This window comes from Cyrtonyx montezumae, unplaced genomic scaffold (genome assembly GCF_038088225.1).
Source record: "Cyrtonyx montezumae isolate F1298 unplaced genomic scaffold, pur_monq_1.0 scaffold_0, whole genome shotgun sequence".
NCBI lineage: Eukaryota > Metazoa > Chordata > Aves > Galliformes > Odontophoridae > Cyrtonyx > Cyrtonyx montezumae.
Genome location: NW_027071824.1, coordinates 17138155 through 17156105, shown reverse-complemented (window position 1 = coordinate 17156105; position 17951 = coordinate 17138155). Strand labels below are relative to the sequence as shown.

General features: G+C 42.5%; 1 protein-coding gene across 1 annotated transcript; it reads left to right on the top strand.

Moving 5' to 3' along the window:
- Positions 1–944: 944 nt before the first annotated feature.
- RSPH9 (radial spoke head component 9) lies at positions 945–17152 on the top strand. The gene is made up of 5 exons (XM_065755626.1): positions 945–1171; positions 1336–1498; positions 2286–2415; positions 2978–3124; positions 16903–17152. Exons 1-5 carry the CDS (start codon positions 945–947, stop codon positions 17061–17063), a joined length of 828 nt encoding a protein of 275 aa, XP_065611698.1. The 3' UTR covers positions 17064–17152.
- Positions 17153–17951: the final 799 nt, after the last annotated feature.

Genomic DNA, 17951 nt, shown 5'->3' with positions numbered 1-17951 from the left:
AAGCTACAGATTTCCTTTTTTATAATCTTCAGTCAGGATGGGCAAAGACTGGAGACTGGGTGGCTTAGAAGATCCATAACAAGCTAAAGAGCCTCTCAGCTACTAGCATCTGGTTTGAATCCAATTGTGGTTGACAGTGGCAGAAATTCATTATGGTCTCAGTTTGCCTCTCTGACTTGTATGAAATGAGTTTGGCTTGCAGTTCTAGGACACTAGCTCTAGTGGTTATTGACCAGCCAGCCAGCCTTATAAAAAAATGTTAGTGTAACAAATGGTTCTAGAGACACTGGTGATTAAATGAGTTTACAAAACTTAGAAATGCCTGTTCCCACAGGGAAAATCAAGCTAAGGCATGGTGGTAGGTGGCGGCATGGACAAAAAGCTTGTGGTCACTCCTTGCATGCTCTGCATGATTCACGTTAAAGAGAGGTGGTTAACCTTCAGGAATGCAAGTTGCTTTTCCTGAGACCTAAGTAAAACAAATGGGTCGGATTGCACACTGGTAGGTCATTAAACATCACACTTGACAGACAGGCAGGTGACAACTGTTCCAGAAAGCAGTCCCGAGAGCTGTGCTTTCCTTAGACGTGGCAGGAAATGGAAGAAAAACAAATCCAAGCACTTACGATGTAACAATGGATTTCAATATTTTTGTGTCTACATATATTTACATACTGCACGTATAAAATTTTAAACTTCCTTAAGACATCAAACACAAACTTTATCTGTCTAAGCAGCTGCACGACCTCGTTATTTATTTGCTGCAGTTTGCATGAAGCTGGTTTGCACCATTAGCATGGCAGGCGCTGTTTCTTGAATGCCCGTTTCCATGGCAGCGGGGAGGCGGGTCCCGCCGTTGCCCAGGCGTCATTTTTGATTGACGTTTGCCGCCAGCGGAAGTCCCGCCCAAACGACGGTCGCCCGGCAACGGCGACGCGTCGGCCATGGACGCGTCCGCGCTGCACATCTCGCTACAGCTGGCGGCCAGCGGGGACACGGGGCTGAGCCTGGAGAAGCGGGCTCCGCTGGAGGCCTCGCTGCCGCTCCTGCAGCGCGACTACCGCTTCGAGAGGGTCTGGTTCTGGGGCTGCATCCAGGGCGTGCGCGACGCTTACTACATCGCGCAGGGGCTGGGCCCCGACCTCGCTGCGCCTCGCAGCCGCCTCTACAGGTGCTCGGAAGGGGGTGCGGGGAACGGCCCCGGGAGACGGGATGGCGGCGTGGGGAGTGAGGGGCTTGGGATAAGGGGTTGGGGTTGGAGAGCCTGGCGGTGATCCGAGGCCTGTGTCCCATACCTGACGGGGTCCGGGCCCGCGTCGCGCTTGTGGCTGACAGCTTGAACTGCGTGGAGTGGAGCCTCCTGCCGCCGGCGACCGAGGAGATGGTGGCACAGGCGGAGCTTCTGCAGGGCCGCTTCCAGGGAGATCCTTCTTTTGAGTATGAGTACGCCGAGGTAAACACAGAAGACGACGAAAGATTTCTGGACGATGGTAAGGAGGTAAATGCAGCAGAACACTTCCCAGCTCCCTTTGCTGCAGCTGTAGCCCTCGCACCACACAGACTTCATGTTTGTAAGAAGCAGCTGGTGGGTCACAGAAACACTCCTTTGGTAACTGGCACTTGTGTCTCAGCTGACAAAATCTCCCACTGAGGGGCAGCTCTTTCCTCAGATCCAGTGCGCTTTCACCTGGATACCGCTGACTCCTACCCTAAATGTTAGGAAAATGAGGATCTGTGGGACTCCATGGCTCCTATTTTACATCTGTTTAGAGAGGCTGTTTCTGTGGCTTGTTTAGTTCTTAGAATGTTCCCTGTTCATGTCAGGTGGAACATAGACAGTTTCCCATTTTCTGTCATTGTGTAGCAGATTCTTGATTGAACTCTTCCTTCAGTTATTCCGTTAGATGTGGCTCAGAAATACAATTTCTCCTTTGTGCTTTATTATGTACAATTGGTACAGCTCCTGAAGCATTAAACAGGAACTGCAAGTACCCATTCATTCTAAGAACAATAAATAAGCTACTCATGTAGCTTATTTGGGAGGGTGGAATGGATGAATGAAGGGAGGGACAGTTAATTTTCTGGTGAGTCTAGACTGTTAGATAGCAAGATACCTGTCCTGTCTTGTGAAAAGAATGTCTGATCAGTGATCATCCTCATGGTGCTGTTGGGCTCCAAGCTGAATCTGTTTTGGTTTCTATTGTCACACTGAGTTTATTTTCAGAAACATCACCAAGGAAAGCCCTGCCTTTAAGATTTGCCTTTTTACTTTTATTTTTTTAAAGCTCACAATGAAGGAGGAGAACCGCCTTGTAGCTACAATAGAACAGATAGACAGAGCAGTTGGTATCATCCCCCGACGTGCATTTATGAAGACTCCTCTTGGGTCTGTGCATGAAAACAGAAGCTTTGAAGGTAAATGTTCATTGTCTGTATCAGGATCAACTGTACTTTGATCATAAAGGCAGTAGAAGATGGATTTCCTTCTCTAGCTGATGTTTTGATTTCAGCTATATTTTTTTCCTTGGGTGAGATGAACAGGGAGAGGACAGTCTAATGTCACCCCTGCAATTGTGACTCATTCCATAGAGCTGTTAATAATAATTAACATAATTAATTTAATAAAATCATTAATGTTCGGGTGCGCAATTCACCTGGAAGGTGGGAGTAGAATCTAAATCAATAAACCTGTACTTTCATTTGTCTGTCTATAGTTTATATGGGTACTTAGCAATTACACCTGCAGTGAATTCTGCATCTACACAATAGGATGTAACCAAATAGGCACAGAAAGTTGGTCTTGACTCAGAGCTTGCTGCTTATCTGTGACCACAATTAGCATGGTTTACAGTGCACAGTGTCAACTGAAGAAAGGCTGTCCAGTACTGCAGGCATTAGAGAAACAACATGACAGTCTGTGATGCAATGTACTTCAGCCCAGCACCCTGTATTAACGGTGAGAAATGGCTGTTTGCAGGTCTTTCTTTGATGGAAGCAAAAAAATTAAGTTCCTATTTCCATTTTACTGAGCCTGTTAACTTGAAGAATAAAACCCTGCTGGAAAAGGCTGACCTGGACCCATCCACTGACTTTCTGGACTCTCTGGAGCATGATGTCCCACAAGGTAAAGATGGCAAAATCAGAAGATACAATGGAAGGGAAGGTGGTCTGCATAGTCTGAGAAACACCACAGAGACAAGGTGTGGATTACAATACAGTTGTCATGTTTAGAGGAAGCTCCTGTAATCTGTACAGGAACATTATCTTTTCTAAATATTGTACTTGGTTCCTTTTTCAAGTAATTATAAACACTTAGTATTTTAAACGTACCAGGGCTGTCACATCCTCATTAAAGGTTTTCTGGCCAGTGCTTCCCTGCTCTTGCCCTTACTGCTATTTTACCTCCTGACTTCAGCAAAGCCTGTGACAGAGGTGTCCCTATGTATCTTTATTTTCCCAGTGGCAGATGGAAAATAAGGCTCAGCCATGTCACCGTCATGTTTGTCTTCTTGTGGCAACCTGAGGTTTCTGTAAGCATGAACCTTTGCCCTCTTCCTGAGAGGCTGTTGCTGTTAATGCAGTTCTCATTCTCCTCAAAAAAGATTACCTGTGGAAGACTACCTGAGCTCAAATGTAGCTGAGTGCTTCTTAATGGAAGAGTAAAAGATTCATCATAGTGCTTCTGCAGCTCTGGCCGCATTGTCTTGCTCTTTTTGGATTGAACCTGGGGATTGATGGGATGAGCTTGTCAGACTAAAGAAATAAGACAAGAACCGATTACAGGATCAGCAAAGCATATAGCTTCTCTAATTGCACTCTGTCATACACAGATAGGAGCTCTGACATTAATGAAAGATCAAGCCACCTCTTTAGCAAGCATTCAGGTTGCCTGAAGTACTGGTTGCTTTCAAAAATGTAATGAAAAAAAAAAAAAGAACAAGGGACAGAAACAGGCTTTGCACTGATTTTTATCAGCACAGCTCTGCCAAGGTCTCTCATTCTTGTTGCAAGCCTTTTGAACTCTCGTTCTTGGATCACTTTCTTTCAACTCTTCCAGTGCATGTTAGTCCTGACCTGGAGCAGACAATGCTTTTTTCTGATTCTTGACATGTTGTTTGCAGCTCTGGCAAATCCCCACATTCTGACCTGAAGGTTTCCCTGTCTGGCTGGATCCATTCTTGAATGGTTGTTATCAGAATCAAAATGGGAGTTCACAGATATATCAGATCCAGAATAGATTGTGATCTGAAGCCAGAACTGTTTTTTGCCCTCAGCATATATACATCTTAAAAAGTAGATCAGGGGGTGAGTGACATCTTGATGATGTTCCCAACCTTTATTGGCTAGAGTTCCAGTAGCCTCTTAAAACACCAAAAGAACAGGGCTGAGGGATAAAAAGCTGATTTTCCCTGTCTAAAAGTAACTCTGTTGAAATAGTTTTCTTTATTAATTGAAGACTGAGAATCTGTGACAGATGTCAAGGAGGTAACTGCCATAAAATGTATGGCATGTAATTATTGGAGAGCAGAGGTGTCTTACAGAATGGAAAGTTGGAGGCAGAGGGAAGATTTTATATGACAGCTGAGAGGTGGAAAGAAAAGAAGTTAAACCCGGATTGAATAAAGGATGCAATGATAAAAGCAAAGAGTTTAGTGCAAGACTGCAACAACTGGAGTTTTATAACGAAGCTGTCTGCCACCCTTATCTTTACCAGTAATATCTCTGATGATTGCAGGTTCCAGATTCTGTCTGTCTGTGTATCTATGTGGTTATCTGTGTACTTTTAAGAGTTGAGAATTATTTCTTTATCATTATTTCTTTATCTTTTCAACCCAGTTGCTGGTCCTCCCCTGATCATACTGTGAGTCTGTTTTTTTTTTTTTTAAATAAATAAATGGAAAGAAAAGTGGTAGAAGGTGAACACTACTGCCTCAAAAGCAAATTCAGTCTACTTTTAAAATTTCCAGTTCTCTGAACAAAATCATCAATTCGAGTGGCCTGACTTGGGATTTTTAAACACGGAGGGGTTGTGATACTGATCTTCTGTCACTGCAGTATCAGATCGTGCAGTGCTTCGTTCTGATCCAAATAGCCAGCTGGCCAAAATGTTGCATGCTGGGATCTGTAGGTTTTGCTGGCCATATGTCTGCATTAAAGATAAGCTTGTTTACTCTTGTCTAAGTAGACAATCTGCTTAAATTTATGCACAATTACATGTAGCCTTTGAGCTTCTGGCAGATTGCCAGCACAGTCTTTTCTACTGCAGGGAGTTCAGCACCCTGGGCAATAACAGTTCAGGAACTAGAGCTGTGAGAGTTTTATGTATGCCTGTAGGTGACATACAGCAAAGCTAACAGCAATAATTCCTATCATGCCTACAGCATTTTCACTTGACCTGACGTTGCGTAGCTATGAAACAATAGCCATTTGTCACGCACTAGCATAGAGGGAAAAGGATGATTTTACTGTGTTCATGGTACTAGTTCAGGCAGTGCTACATTCTGCATGGATGAAAGAAAAGGATGGGATAAAGCCTAAGGTACTAGTGTAGAATAGAAAGCTTGAGGAGGGACGAAGTAAATATAGGATATAGAAGGGAGGAAGTAAAATAGGGGACAGACAGTTCAGTTCTTAGGAACTATCAAACTACTCTTCAGAAAAAAAAAAAAAAAAAGAATAAGTTGTCTTCGAAGGTTTGTTGTAGATTACTGAATCAGAATGCTTTGAAATGGAGATAAAAAACACCAACAGAGCACTGTTAAACACTGTTGTAGAAGGAAACTATGTCAGAGGAGAGAAAAAGGAAAAAAAAATGTAGATACAAAAACATGAGTGGAAATAGCATTTCTGTGAGAAGAGTTTATTAGAAAGTCATGACTTCCAGTCAAGAAACAGGGACTTTTGGCTGAAGGCCTACCAAGTTCACTGGTACACTCATGATATAAGAACAAGAATTAGAATTAAAAATCAGCATAAAAGGAAATGCAGAAAGTTGGGAACAATTAATGATTGATACAATTGGAATTTATAATGAGTAGAAAATGACAAAGAGAATCAGAATTACCTGGAGTAATCCATGGCTGTTTAGTTTGAAAACTGTAAGAAGGAATTTTTCAAGTATGTTGAGAGGAAAGAAAGCACAGTAACAGTACTGGTATCTGTCATGACACAGTGATGGTAAAATGGCTGGCAAGAATGTGGAAGAGCAGAAATGCTCAACAGTTTGGTTTTGTTGTTGTTTGTATTTACATTGAAACGAAAATATGGCCTTGCATCAAATGAAGACAATAAGATACAATTTCAGACAGTTTCTAACAATCTGCTAAGGGAAAAAATAATTAGGTAACCTTTACTGCGAGCCAAAAAAAGGAAAATGGCAGAGCCAAATGAGTTACTCCTGAACGTATTATCTCAACAGGCTTCTGGCATAAGGATGACGCTAACCTTTAATTAGTTCCAGCGCTGCATACATACTCCCTAAACTGATTTTGATTAGTAGTTGTGATTCAGAAATCACTGAATGGGTGTGTGTTCCTGGCAGAGAACAGAAGGGGCTTCAGTTGGAACCAGTGTCAGTACTAGTATTCAGCAGTGTATGAGCTAGAAATTGGGACTGGTGGAGAGATGAATTATGACAAAGGTGGGACAGTTACAGTGACCTGGTAAACCTGGCTTACTAAAATAAGCTACCTTTTGGTGTAGCTAACTACAAAATCATATATCCAGGAACAGGAAGTGCAAGCCAGACTTAGAGAATTGTATCCGAGAAGCTGCGGCTCTGAGAAGAAATCCAGGCACAACCTGCTAAACGTGAGCTCCCAGTCTGATGCTCAGACCTAAAAGGCTAATAAGATCTGCAGATGTATAAACAAGGGTGTAGCAAATAGGAACTGGGAGGTGACTTTACTTTTGCTGGATTACTGGTGGGATCAGGACTGTATTATTTGCATGTTGCAAAACTGGAGAGGTTGCAGAAAAGAGCCACAAAATGATTCAAGGGCTGGTGAGCGACATAAACAATTCAATCTGTTTATCTACAGAAAAGAACACGAGAACGACTGTGTTACACTGTGTAAATACTCCATGGATTTTAAGTATTGGGTACTGAGTTCTATTTAGTACTCTGGAGATAACCATAACAGGAGCCAGCAGCTGGAAATTATAGCCAGAAAAAAACTGAAAGGAAAAATTTGGTGGAAATCTAACCAGTGAAATGAGAACCTGCTAGCAAGGACACAGTTAAGTGTGTCTCTTGGTATCCTAACATCGTGCTGGATATCTTTCTGGAGATGTGTCCTAGCCAAATGGAAATATAAGTTACTAGCCCCAGACATTAATAACTTGAGTTCAGTTTGATGTCCAGTGGTATGTAAGTGTCCAAAACAGATGATTTCCTGGTATGCCTGGCTGTAAATGTGATGGCAGCTATGGATAACCATGTTAGGATTCTTCATTTCCAGTGACAGTGGCACAGAGGTGACAGGAGATTATTGAGACAGAGACCCTAAGGATAGGACTCTCGAAACATCTGGATTTGCTTCCTGAACTATGTACTCTTAAAAGAATATTGAGGATACTCCCGATTTCTCACTGTCCATCACAGAGGGTGAACTGAGGACCTGACATATCTTCAGATATAGTTGCTGACTCTAATGCAGGAAGAGATTTTGTAGCATTGTTCTGAATAGGTATATAGTGGCAGGGTGGATCATAGTGAGTCATATCCACTTTCTGTTTCGAGATTCAGCTAGAAGAGGGGGAGAATTGCCTAGAAAAAATATTTAATTTCTTAAAGCATGCTGTTTTTGCAGTGTTCGTTATAGAACATTACAGATAAAGTGATTCCTGACCATTTCCTTGACTGAATACTTTGGGCGTTAGCCTTTCTGTAAACTTCCTTAACGGTAGCCTGGGTCAGAACACTAACTTTCTGTCATCTGAGCTTCATTAGCACACTCTTTATCGGTTGTGCAAAACAGATAGGGCATAATGGGCCCTTGAGGATGGGGAGGTTGTGTTTTTAAGTGAGGGAGAGTTTCCTTTGACTACTCTCAAGGGCCATTTTGGTAGCTTCATGTTGGCTGTCCCAAAAAGCCCAGATGCTGGGCAAAAGAGGTCCAGGAGACATGAACCTGCTTTATCTCCATGCATTAACAGAGCTAATTAACTCTCTTTTGGACCGTCCCCCTCAGGCGATTAATCCCCTATCATCCTCCGTCTCCAGCCATTGGAAGAGTCTGTGTCTGCAGAGGTATTTACAACCCCAGCTAGCCAGCAGAGAGCAAGTCGGCGCGTTATCAGGGCTCTAAGACAAATGGCTGCCTATCTCCCCAGTGGCCTTGCAAAATCCAGCAGAGTGCTGTGCTGTGCTGGCCACCTACTTTCACCCAGCCTCCCTTCTCTGCTAACATTTCACAGATGTGACCTGAGCCCTCCCCTTTCATTGCTTAACAATAAGCAGCACCTCCCCAGCTCTGTGAAAGCCGAGAGCAAGAACACTTTGCTTCTAAGCTTGCCAAGAGCCACACGGGGACAAGGCTTTTCAAACTGTCTCACTGCAATCCAAACTAAAAGGCCCATAATGAATGAGAGGACGGTGCTGCACGTTAGCAAGGAAAAAAGAAGAGGTAGCAACCCAAAATACTAAGTGTGGTTCCCAGCTATCCTCATTCCCATTTAGGAGACATGATCCTTAGGCTCAGTGAATCTGTGAAACTGGGCAATAGTAAAATGGTTTCGATAAACAAGCTTTATAGCACAGTGGTACATACAGAGTCTAATAGATGAGCGTAGATCAGAACTGCTGGTGATTTTCAGATGTAGGAGTGGAACCGAATAGCTGGCTTAGTGAGTTATTAATTACATTATGGGGTTTTTGTTGTTGTTGTTTGATTGTTTGTTTGTTTGTTTTTGTCTGGTACCTGGATTTCTCTGTTAAAACTGAAGTCACCCATCCCTAGAAATAATTCCAGGGTAGCAGTTGCTGCTACCATCCAGCAGAGTGCACTAAGGTGCCAGCATTGTCAGTGTTGAGCCGGAAAGGAAACCACGAGAAAATGAAATGAGAAAGAAAAGCATGAATAGGATCAGAATAAGGAGAGGGTAGAGCCTGAGCTCCCAGACTGTGTGTGGTGTATCAGCATCCTGAAGAGTATGTATGGAGAAGAGACCCTGTCCCTTCCAAGCTGAGACAATTTTTGGAATGGTTGCTGGACCATACCAGAAAAAGAAACATTCTGAGTATTGTCAGTGACCAGAGGCATGCAATGGGCATGTATAAACACATAAGCATGTTATGTAGATATATTGATCATTTTTGCTAGTAATATGTGGCCTGGGAGGCCTTCAGAAGCTACTAAAGCCATTCCTGCAGTGACCCCAGAAGGTTATCTGGGAGCAACACAAGACACTCCTACAGGTGGGGTGCTGCTAGCTCAGGAGTTCAGTATCTGTCTGAAACCTCTCATCTGGCAGCACAGCAGGACTCCAGAGCCAGCTACTATTATATCTTTAGATTGGCTGTCAATGGACTGCCTTGATTTCTGGAAAAGAGTTTCTTTTCCTTTGGATTTGGTAATAAAGCAGTGCATTCACTACTTTTGGGTCCTAGGTCTATATCACCTCAGGGGTCTTGTTTAGTCAGAGGCCTTGAGTGAGTTTATACTGGATCAGGGCTGACCATCAACTGTGCTGTGGTGAAGTCTTTCACTCTCCCGACTGCTGCGGTGAAATGATGAGAACAGAAGCGCGGTCTTCATAGAAACTTTTCAGGGATTGTATTTTAAGTCTGTTCCTAGTCAGTAAAAGAAAACATTGCCCACCCTGTTTCTATTTCAGTTCTTGGTTCACAGGATGTGAAAAGGAGATTAACTTCCTGCTGAACCAATGGGGAAAGGCTGCTAAACCAGTAGCTGTGTTTTGATCACTGCATCAGTCAGCCTTGAACAAAGCCATTTTTTTTCTAGAGAATGATGAAAAATTACACGAAGGGGAAATTCTAGGGTGATCCATCTGTCACTGGATGCCAGAATGAGCCCTAAGCAGGTCAGCTTTTGCTAGGAGTGATCTATTTCTGAAGGGGCTCCACATAAGGAATGGCAGTTTCTGCCTCTGCACTGGCTGGCATTGGTGCCAGACTTACATATGGCTTTCCTCTGCTGTTTGCTGTTCCTTTGGCTGCAAGAACTTCTGCAGGAAGAGAGTCAACAGACATTGTCTGGCTTTGCTATAAACAAATATCACGTGGATTAAAATTCTGCGTGCTGAAGAGGTGTGTAGCAGTGTGTTGATGGAAAAGGATGAGGGACAGTTGATCTTTAGGTATATTTGTACAGCAATTGTCGCCTGCATGTCTTTCTAAGCTACTATAGATACTAAAAGATGCTTGGCCATCTTTAGTGTTCAGAATTAGCTCCAATATTAACACATCTGTCCTGTGCTGTGGACAGTCTTCTCAGGAAGTGGTAAACTCTACAGGTAATTTGGGCCAGAGTTCATATCTGGCCTTGTATGAAAACATCCACTGTTTGCTATCTGTGCCATCTGTTCTTCATCCGGAATCCTTTAAACTAGACATGCTAACTTGATGATGAGGTAAGAAGAACAACTTGGGGACTGACAGGGTTTGTAGCTTTGCCTCTCCTCCAGGACAGTGAATTGGATGTGCTCTAAGCATTCAGTGGATTCTGAATCCCAGCATTGACTGCTTTGTGTTGTCCCAGAATTCAGAGATCAATGTGAGGTTCTTTGCCCCTAATCCAGCCCCTGTTCATCATTATCACCTTCTGAAAGTGGCCAGTGCTTTGTTATCAGGAGAGGCAAAATCTTACAAGGTGGCCATAATCTCCTCTGAGAGTCAGACAGATATTCTCCCTTGGGTAAGAAAGTGACAGTGACCGAAAGCTCTACGGGAAGATGGCTAGAACAAAGCTGTCCATTGCGTCCTTTCATCAAACTGCTAATCTTTCTTTCAAAGACATCACATTTGTTTGATGACAAAAGCCCCAAAGAAGCTGTATTGAGCCTGAAATCCTGTAGCAAGATTTAGAGGAAGCGTCTTTCATTCAGAGCGGGGAGGAGCAACAGACTCCTTTTTCTTCCTACTAACCAATGGGCTCACAGAAGTCCACGAAGGTGACGGATTAATGCAGGGGCTCCCCAGGTAGATGCTACGTGACTCCTGGCACGCTCCAAAAACGTTTCCACAGCGACCAGCTGAAAAAGAAATATAGTGTGTGACGGGATCCAGCATAAACCTGTGCTGTGGAAGGAGAGTGCTTTGCTGCTCTGAGAGATTTCTAAATTTACTGCAGGAGACTTGAGATACAATGATCCGTGTTTTAGTTTTTATTATTCTAGGCAGAATTCAAACAGAAGGGATTTTAAGTAATTTTTCCTGCTCCTTAGAAGTTTCAACTGTATATTGTCTTGCTGTTTCCTCTACTTAGTACACAGCCCTGTTCCAAATCTTTATTCTGGATGCTTTCTGTGCTAAATCTACATCTTTTTCTAAATGTCAAAAATGTAAGAAAAAAATAGCTGGTAGGAGAAAAGGATTCTAGTTCTATTCTAATTATCAAGTGGATTTAGAACTAACAGGCAAAATACCGGTGCTAAATGGGAGGCTGTAATTAGATGTGCTTCTGTGTTAGCTTTTTCAGTGCTTCCCATCCTCTGCTTCCCATTTGTCTGTGTATTGTCCCTTCTTTTGTATCAACGTTGCTGGCTGTGCAGCCAGATTCCAGCTGGAAAAATAACTTTATTTTTTACTACACTGTTTTGCAGCCAGACTGTTTCCCTGACTTGGTTCACTGAGCAGTAAATAAAACACTTCTGCAGTCTGTATGGTGGAAGGGTTATGAAGGTGGGAATAAAGGTTTGAGGGCGGAGGCTGCTTTGACTGAATTAAACAGCACTGCTGTCAGATGTTTAGGTATTGTCTGAATTTCACCCTATATAAGGCACCTGAATATTGTGAGTCTGGGACAAAGCTGCAATCTCTGAATCTTCCTTGTCAGCAGGAAGCAGGTACTTCTTGTGCTCAGGTCTGTCTTTTTTTGCTGCAGACATGTTCCCAGTGGGGAAGGGTAATGAAGAGAAAAACTCTCTAAAGTAAGATAATTTTCCTTTGAGGTTTGGGAACGGCCATATTTGTGTGTCAAAGATGTGGCAGCCATTAGGATGATGCAACAGCCTCCTGGCTGTGTTTGTTTCTAAGCTCTGCTTTCCTGACTCTAATGGCTTTCTAAAATAGTCATGAATGTGCAACCAATCTGTGTTTCTATCTAATTATTATTAAATAGTTACATGGGGAACCGAAAATACTGACAGCAGTGTTAACATATGGGGTGCAGGTGGTATGTCAAGCAAATGAAAGAGATTTAGTTTGCAGCCAGTAAGTGGCATGGAGTTTGAGCCCCACATAGTGCTTATATGTGTCCTTATGGTTGTTAGGCTGTGCCCGTAATGTCCGTGTGGGGAAACTTGTTGAGAGCTGGAGGACAGTGACCTTTCCTTACAGCTGTTCTGCTTTGCAATTAATCTTTGTTCCCTACAGACAGCAAATTAGAGGTAGGAAGCTCTTCCCAGTGTGGGATTTTCAGTTGGAGGGAAATAGAAGCTTAATCCCATGGTCGGAGCATAACTTTGTCAGAGTTAAGTGCCTGGGGTCACACAGCCAATCTGCAGCTGCTTTTGCAGAGGGAAATAGTTATGTTCTCCCTCTCTAAGTGTTAATATTTGTCCAGTAAGTCAGTGCTTCACACTCACTCAAGATTGACTGTGGCAAGATACCTTATAACCTGTTCTTGCAACTGTGTATCGTGGGAAGCGCAGCCATGGAGTATCTACTTTTCCCTTGAGACATTTCCTTCTTTGAAGGCAATTGATAATGTCAGTTTTACAACCCAGCGTGAGCTTTCAGCCTTGTGAGGCTGTCTAGCTTTTAGAGCTGTTTCTTCTCAAACCTACTCTGAAATGAGGCTTTGCTGAATCACCTCCAAAGCAGCAATGTTATGAGAGGTCATACTGAAAGTGGACCAGTAATGGCAGGAAAGTTCTGCAAACAGAACTCTTAAAAGGTCTTTTTATTTAAAAGCCTTACGCACCCTCTTGCCTCTGAATTAAAAGATTCAGCCCATAGCTGAGACAGACATGGGGGATGAGACAGGGATTTCTATTGGCGACTGCAAAGGAAGAAGCTGAGAAGGAGGTTGACTTTTGAAATTCAGCCCTGGTGTCCTGGCAGCTGTTGAAGGGCCATAAAAAAAGGCAGTGGTTTAACACTGGGTGAGCATCAGGATCTTCAAAGCACTTTCATGTTTGGGAAAGATGTAAGGAACTCCTCAGAATTCCTGCCTGTGTTTGGAGGGGTGGAGGCTGTAGCCTGCTCCGAAGGGGGAATAGGAAGCTCCAGATCTTCTTCCAGCGGATATTTTTCCCATGCTCTTTCCTCCCACACAGCAGCTCCCTCCCTTCCCTTCTGGAGCAGCAGCAGGCAATAGTTTCAGAACAGTGTTTGGCTATCTTAGGTTTGCAGGGCGCAGCTTAAGAACTAACTTGCTGTTTTGAAAACATATATTTTGAAGAATGGAGACCTTACCAGAGCAGCACTGCTGTGAAAGAAATCTCTAGCATGAGAGCAATGGCGTCTGGGAGTTCCCTGTACCTCATCGGGCTTTGCATGATAAGCAAAGTTGATTCTAGTGTAGGGGCAATAAAGGCTGCACCCTCACACTCAGATGCTACTTAAAAGCAGTATTTAACTCTAGGAAAGCCAATTCTTACTTGGCAGTTGTATTCCCTCAAATACAAAATAAATAAATAACAATAAAAATTCCTGACAACTTCAATCTAGATGTGTCGCTATACCATACAGACTGATGTTCTGAGCTTCCTGATCTTACATTAAGAAACACTTTGCTTGACACAGGGGTAATGATAAAGCCAGTGTTAGAAAGGATTTGAACCCTGCATCCCACTTCATCATATTAATACAGACCTACACCCACCTATGTAATGATTTTACTCATTAAACGGTAAGAACCATTTATTATATCAGGGAAGCTTAACAAAAGAAAGAAGAAAAATGAAGCATATGATTTTCGTAATTCCCCTGATTCTTTTTAATATGATACTACTAAATGCATTTCTTAAGCTTTCCCTTGAAGAAGAAAGAATAACCATTTTAAGCTATTATATTATACTGTCCATTAGCTATTGACTAAAATAATGTTAGAGTGATTTATGACATCATTATTTAAAATTCCTACAAGAAAAGTCCTGATAAAGCATCATGTAATTCAAAGATTGATTGTGAGATTTGAGCTATGATGGAAGAGAATGCAGTTGTCTTGGATCTTTCAAGAACAAATCCATGCCTCTTGAGTTCAACTATTAACTGTGTTTTCTAGACTATATCTTTGAATGCAGCTAACATGGTGTGGTATGGAAAAAATCAGTACTGAGATAACTAACCTTTAGAGAAAAGATCCAAAAATAGAAGGCAAGTTCTACAACTTGATTGTGATGTCTTCTTAGAAGGCAAATGTCAGCACAGAGTATCAAACACAGTTTCTGAATGTGTTTTGTGCATTGCAGAAATCCAGACTGGAAAAATATACTGGAAAAAGAACCACCTTTGATAGCTGCTTTAGAGAAGTCTCCCCAATGATCTGATTAGTAAAAGGTAGAAAGTGGCATTGCTGCTGCAGTTTGACTCTGCAGAATGAATATGAGCTCAATGGCTGGTCATCATGGTGGCTGAAAACAGGATCTGAGTGCAGATGGCATTACAGTTTCAGGCAGTTACTCTGGATTCTTTCAGTTAGCAATCTTTGTCGCAGTGGTCCAATTGGGGATGCCCTTAAGTACACTGCTTGCTTTGTTCAGGTCCTCATTTCATAGGAAGACTTGCGCAGCATCAGCAAAAGTTTATTGCCCATATTTGCACAGAACTAGATGCAGAATCAGGGATGAGAAAGGCTGTGAAGTATAACAATATTCCTTAAAGGTCTCATATTTATGAAGTGACAAATTTGAGTCCTTTGGGAGTTTGCAGCTTGACGGTAGGAAAATGAAGCAGTTGTCCATCACAACCTTCAGAGATGTTGCATAAAAATGAATGGAACTGTCTTCCATTACATCTGTCCATTTCTGCCAGGTTTGAAGGTGTATAGGAAGTTCCTTTGATCAGCAGAGTTAACTGTTGATGAATACTCCAGAGAGATTGATAAGGCTGTGTGACACTAGGTACATGTTCCGAGGAGATCATGGATTCATATTTCCCCTGAGCATAGATAAGTGGATTAAATCAAGCAGAACTTGATTTATTCTATCTTCTCTGTGAATTTGTCCAACAAAAAAGCCTGAATCCAAATGTAGAAACTGAGAGCAGTAGTATCCCTGTCTTCCCTCTCACCTTCCCCAGTTGTCATGCTCCAGGCATTTCTTTTTGTTCTTGACTACAAATAGTTTGGGGCAAAGCATTCACCTGTCTACATGAACACACACATATATATACACATGTACACAAGCTATCACATCTACTGAAAGTGCTGGGTGCCTCCATTACATTGGGAGGCATTAGCAAACTAGATAATCCCTAAGGGCTTTCACCATCCAGCAAGACAAGGTACAGTACTGTCCTTGACAGACTTGCTTCTTGCTTCTTGGAAGACTGGTTCAAAATCAAAGACAGTGGAAGTTCTCCATTCCATAACCAGAGAAAGTCTTTCAAAAGTTTACAGTCTTCCCTACAAACTACCACGGGAAGCTGCAGCAAGAACCACCAGTACCTAGATAGAGGACTGCAGATCTTTTCTGCAGGCTGAAGCTGCAAAAACCCTGCACTGAAATAAAACTCTGTTCAGCGTTCAGTGGAGAAATGGAAAGTTACTTGTCACAATTAACACTGAGATTTATTTGCTTGCCACTTATCCAATGCCCTCATATGTAGTTTTGCTACTGCTGGCAGCAAATGCTGAAAACTTTAGAAGTTCAAGAAGTTGTTTGAAAGATTGTGCTTTGACAGCAGATGGCTGTGGTACTTCAGTCATGGGCTTCAGTCACTGGATGATCTGCCTTGTAATGAAGTCTTCTTCAACTAAGCTTCCATATTATTCAAATAATGAAGTTGCTTAGGAATGTGTGGATTTTGTAGGAGACTCAGTCAGTCACAATTTGTCATCTCAGTGGCTGAACCATAGTGTGTGCATTTACTCCAGCTAAGATCCAGTCCGGTTTGTTTCCCTACAACTGGCACTGGAGAGGCTGCATGGGAGACTTGGGGTTGCCTTGTATGAAACCACTGTTTGTGGAGACACTAGTTCATGTTTTAAGTAGGACTTCCACAAGAACTCTTTCACAGTGCAGTAACATGCAGAATGCCATATACCTATCTTGATCCTGCCCAGTATAATGTAGTGAGAGCTTTGCTTTAAGGTGATTCCAGTTGTTTGTCTGTAGTGTAAACATGAAACTGAGTCAGAAGTGAAACTCCTCAGTGCAAAAATCTCCTGAGTCTTTAAAGACTTACACTGTACACTGCTGCCCATTCAGAAGCAGCCAAGTAGCCTCTCCTAGAGATAAAGTATCCAAGTCTGAAGCTCCAGGGGACCCTTCCTGTGATGCATATGACACTACTTTTAGGGCTGTAGGATTGTGCTAGTGCAAAACTAGACACCTAGAAATGAGCGCAGCCAGTAATGCAGAACTGCCAAAAGAAAGGATATTGAGGTTTTTGTTCTGATTTTCTTCTTTTCAGGTGCCAGAAACTCCAATATACTGATGCATCCTTGTACATTGTTTACTAGTTGGGCAGAACCCACCACAGTCCTTCTCCCTTGCCCTAGGAATTCAGCCTTTCTTATTTGCAGTGACTCAGTAGCACATGTTCTCTTGCAGGCTCCTGGACTGTCCAGCTTGAAAAGGGATCCACTGTGGTGGTGTTGAGAAGTCTGCTGTGGCTTGGACTGACATTCTATCATGTCCCAATGTCTAAGCAATATGGCTACATCTACTGTGGCACTGGTGAGAAGAACTTAGACCTGCCTTTCATGCTGTGAAACACTTCGCTGGGACGATCATCAAAAATGTTTAGAGTTTATATTTGGGAGATTTTTGTTTATAGCTTATTCTACTAAATGCAAGAAACCTCTGCACTTTGAGCTGGATTCTTCTGTGCCTTGATTCGTTTCCTAGGATTTCAGTGTGCAGTCCTCAACTCCTGATTAAATTCCCTGTAATGTGTCACTACAGATCCTTCAGCTAGTAACAAATGACATTTTCTTCCATGAAGGGCAAAGTCCTAGGTCAGAAATCAAACCTGGGCCATCTTTTTGTGTACAGAGACATGATGCTTTACTCAAAAACTCATCTGGAGGGAATGTGAATGAATGCCTGCTGTCACCCATGAATGCTAAACAAAAGCAGAGTTTTTGCCTTGGGGTTGGAGTAAAAAGCTGTTGCTTGCTCTAAGATCCTTTAGAGTAAACAACCCTTAACTCCAGAAAGGCCTGTTGAAGGCAGGATGGTGTTTTGTTTTTCAGGTGTTAGGCTTCACAAAAAGTAGTGCAGTCTTTCCAACTTATTTCACAAAACATTACGAAAAATTAACTGTAGGCAATATCTAGTTGTTTGCAAAACTTTCTCACTTAGGTCCATCTCAAGGCAACGGCTTTATCCTGTGACATTTCTGTTAGCAGAAGTCACTGAGCACAGCTACCTGGACTGGAAAACATACTCACTTCTGTTCACAGGAGAAGGAAAAATCTTTTCCTTTCTGAAGGACTGTAGTTTTCAAAGCTTCATAAAACAGAGATGGCTGGCCCAGAGATTTTAACTCAGTATTGTGAATGAAGTGTTGGTTCTTTCCCAAAGCCAAAACATCTTAGCCAGCAGAAGGGGCTGAATTCAGGGCTTCCATTTCACAAAGGCAAAAAAAAAAGAAAACC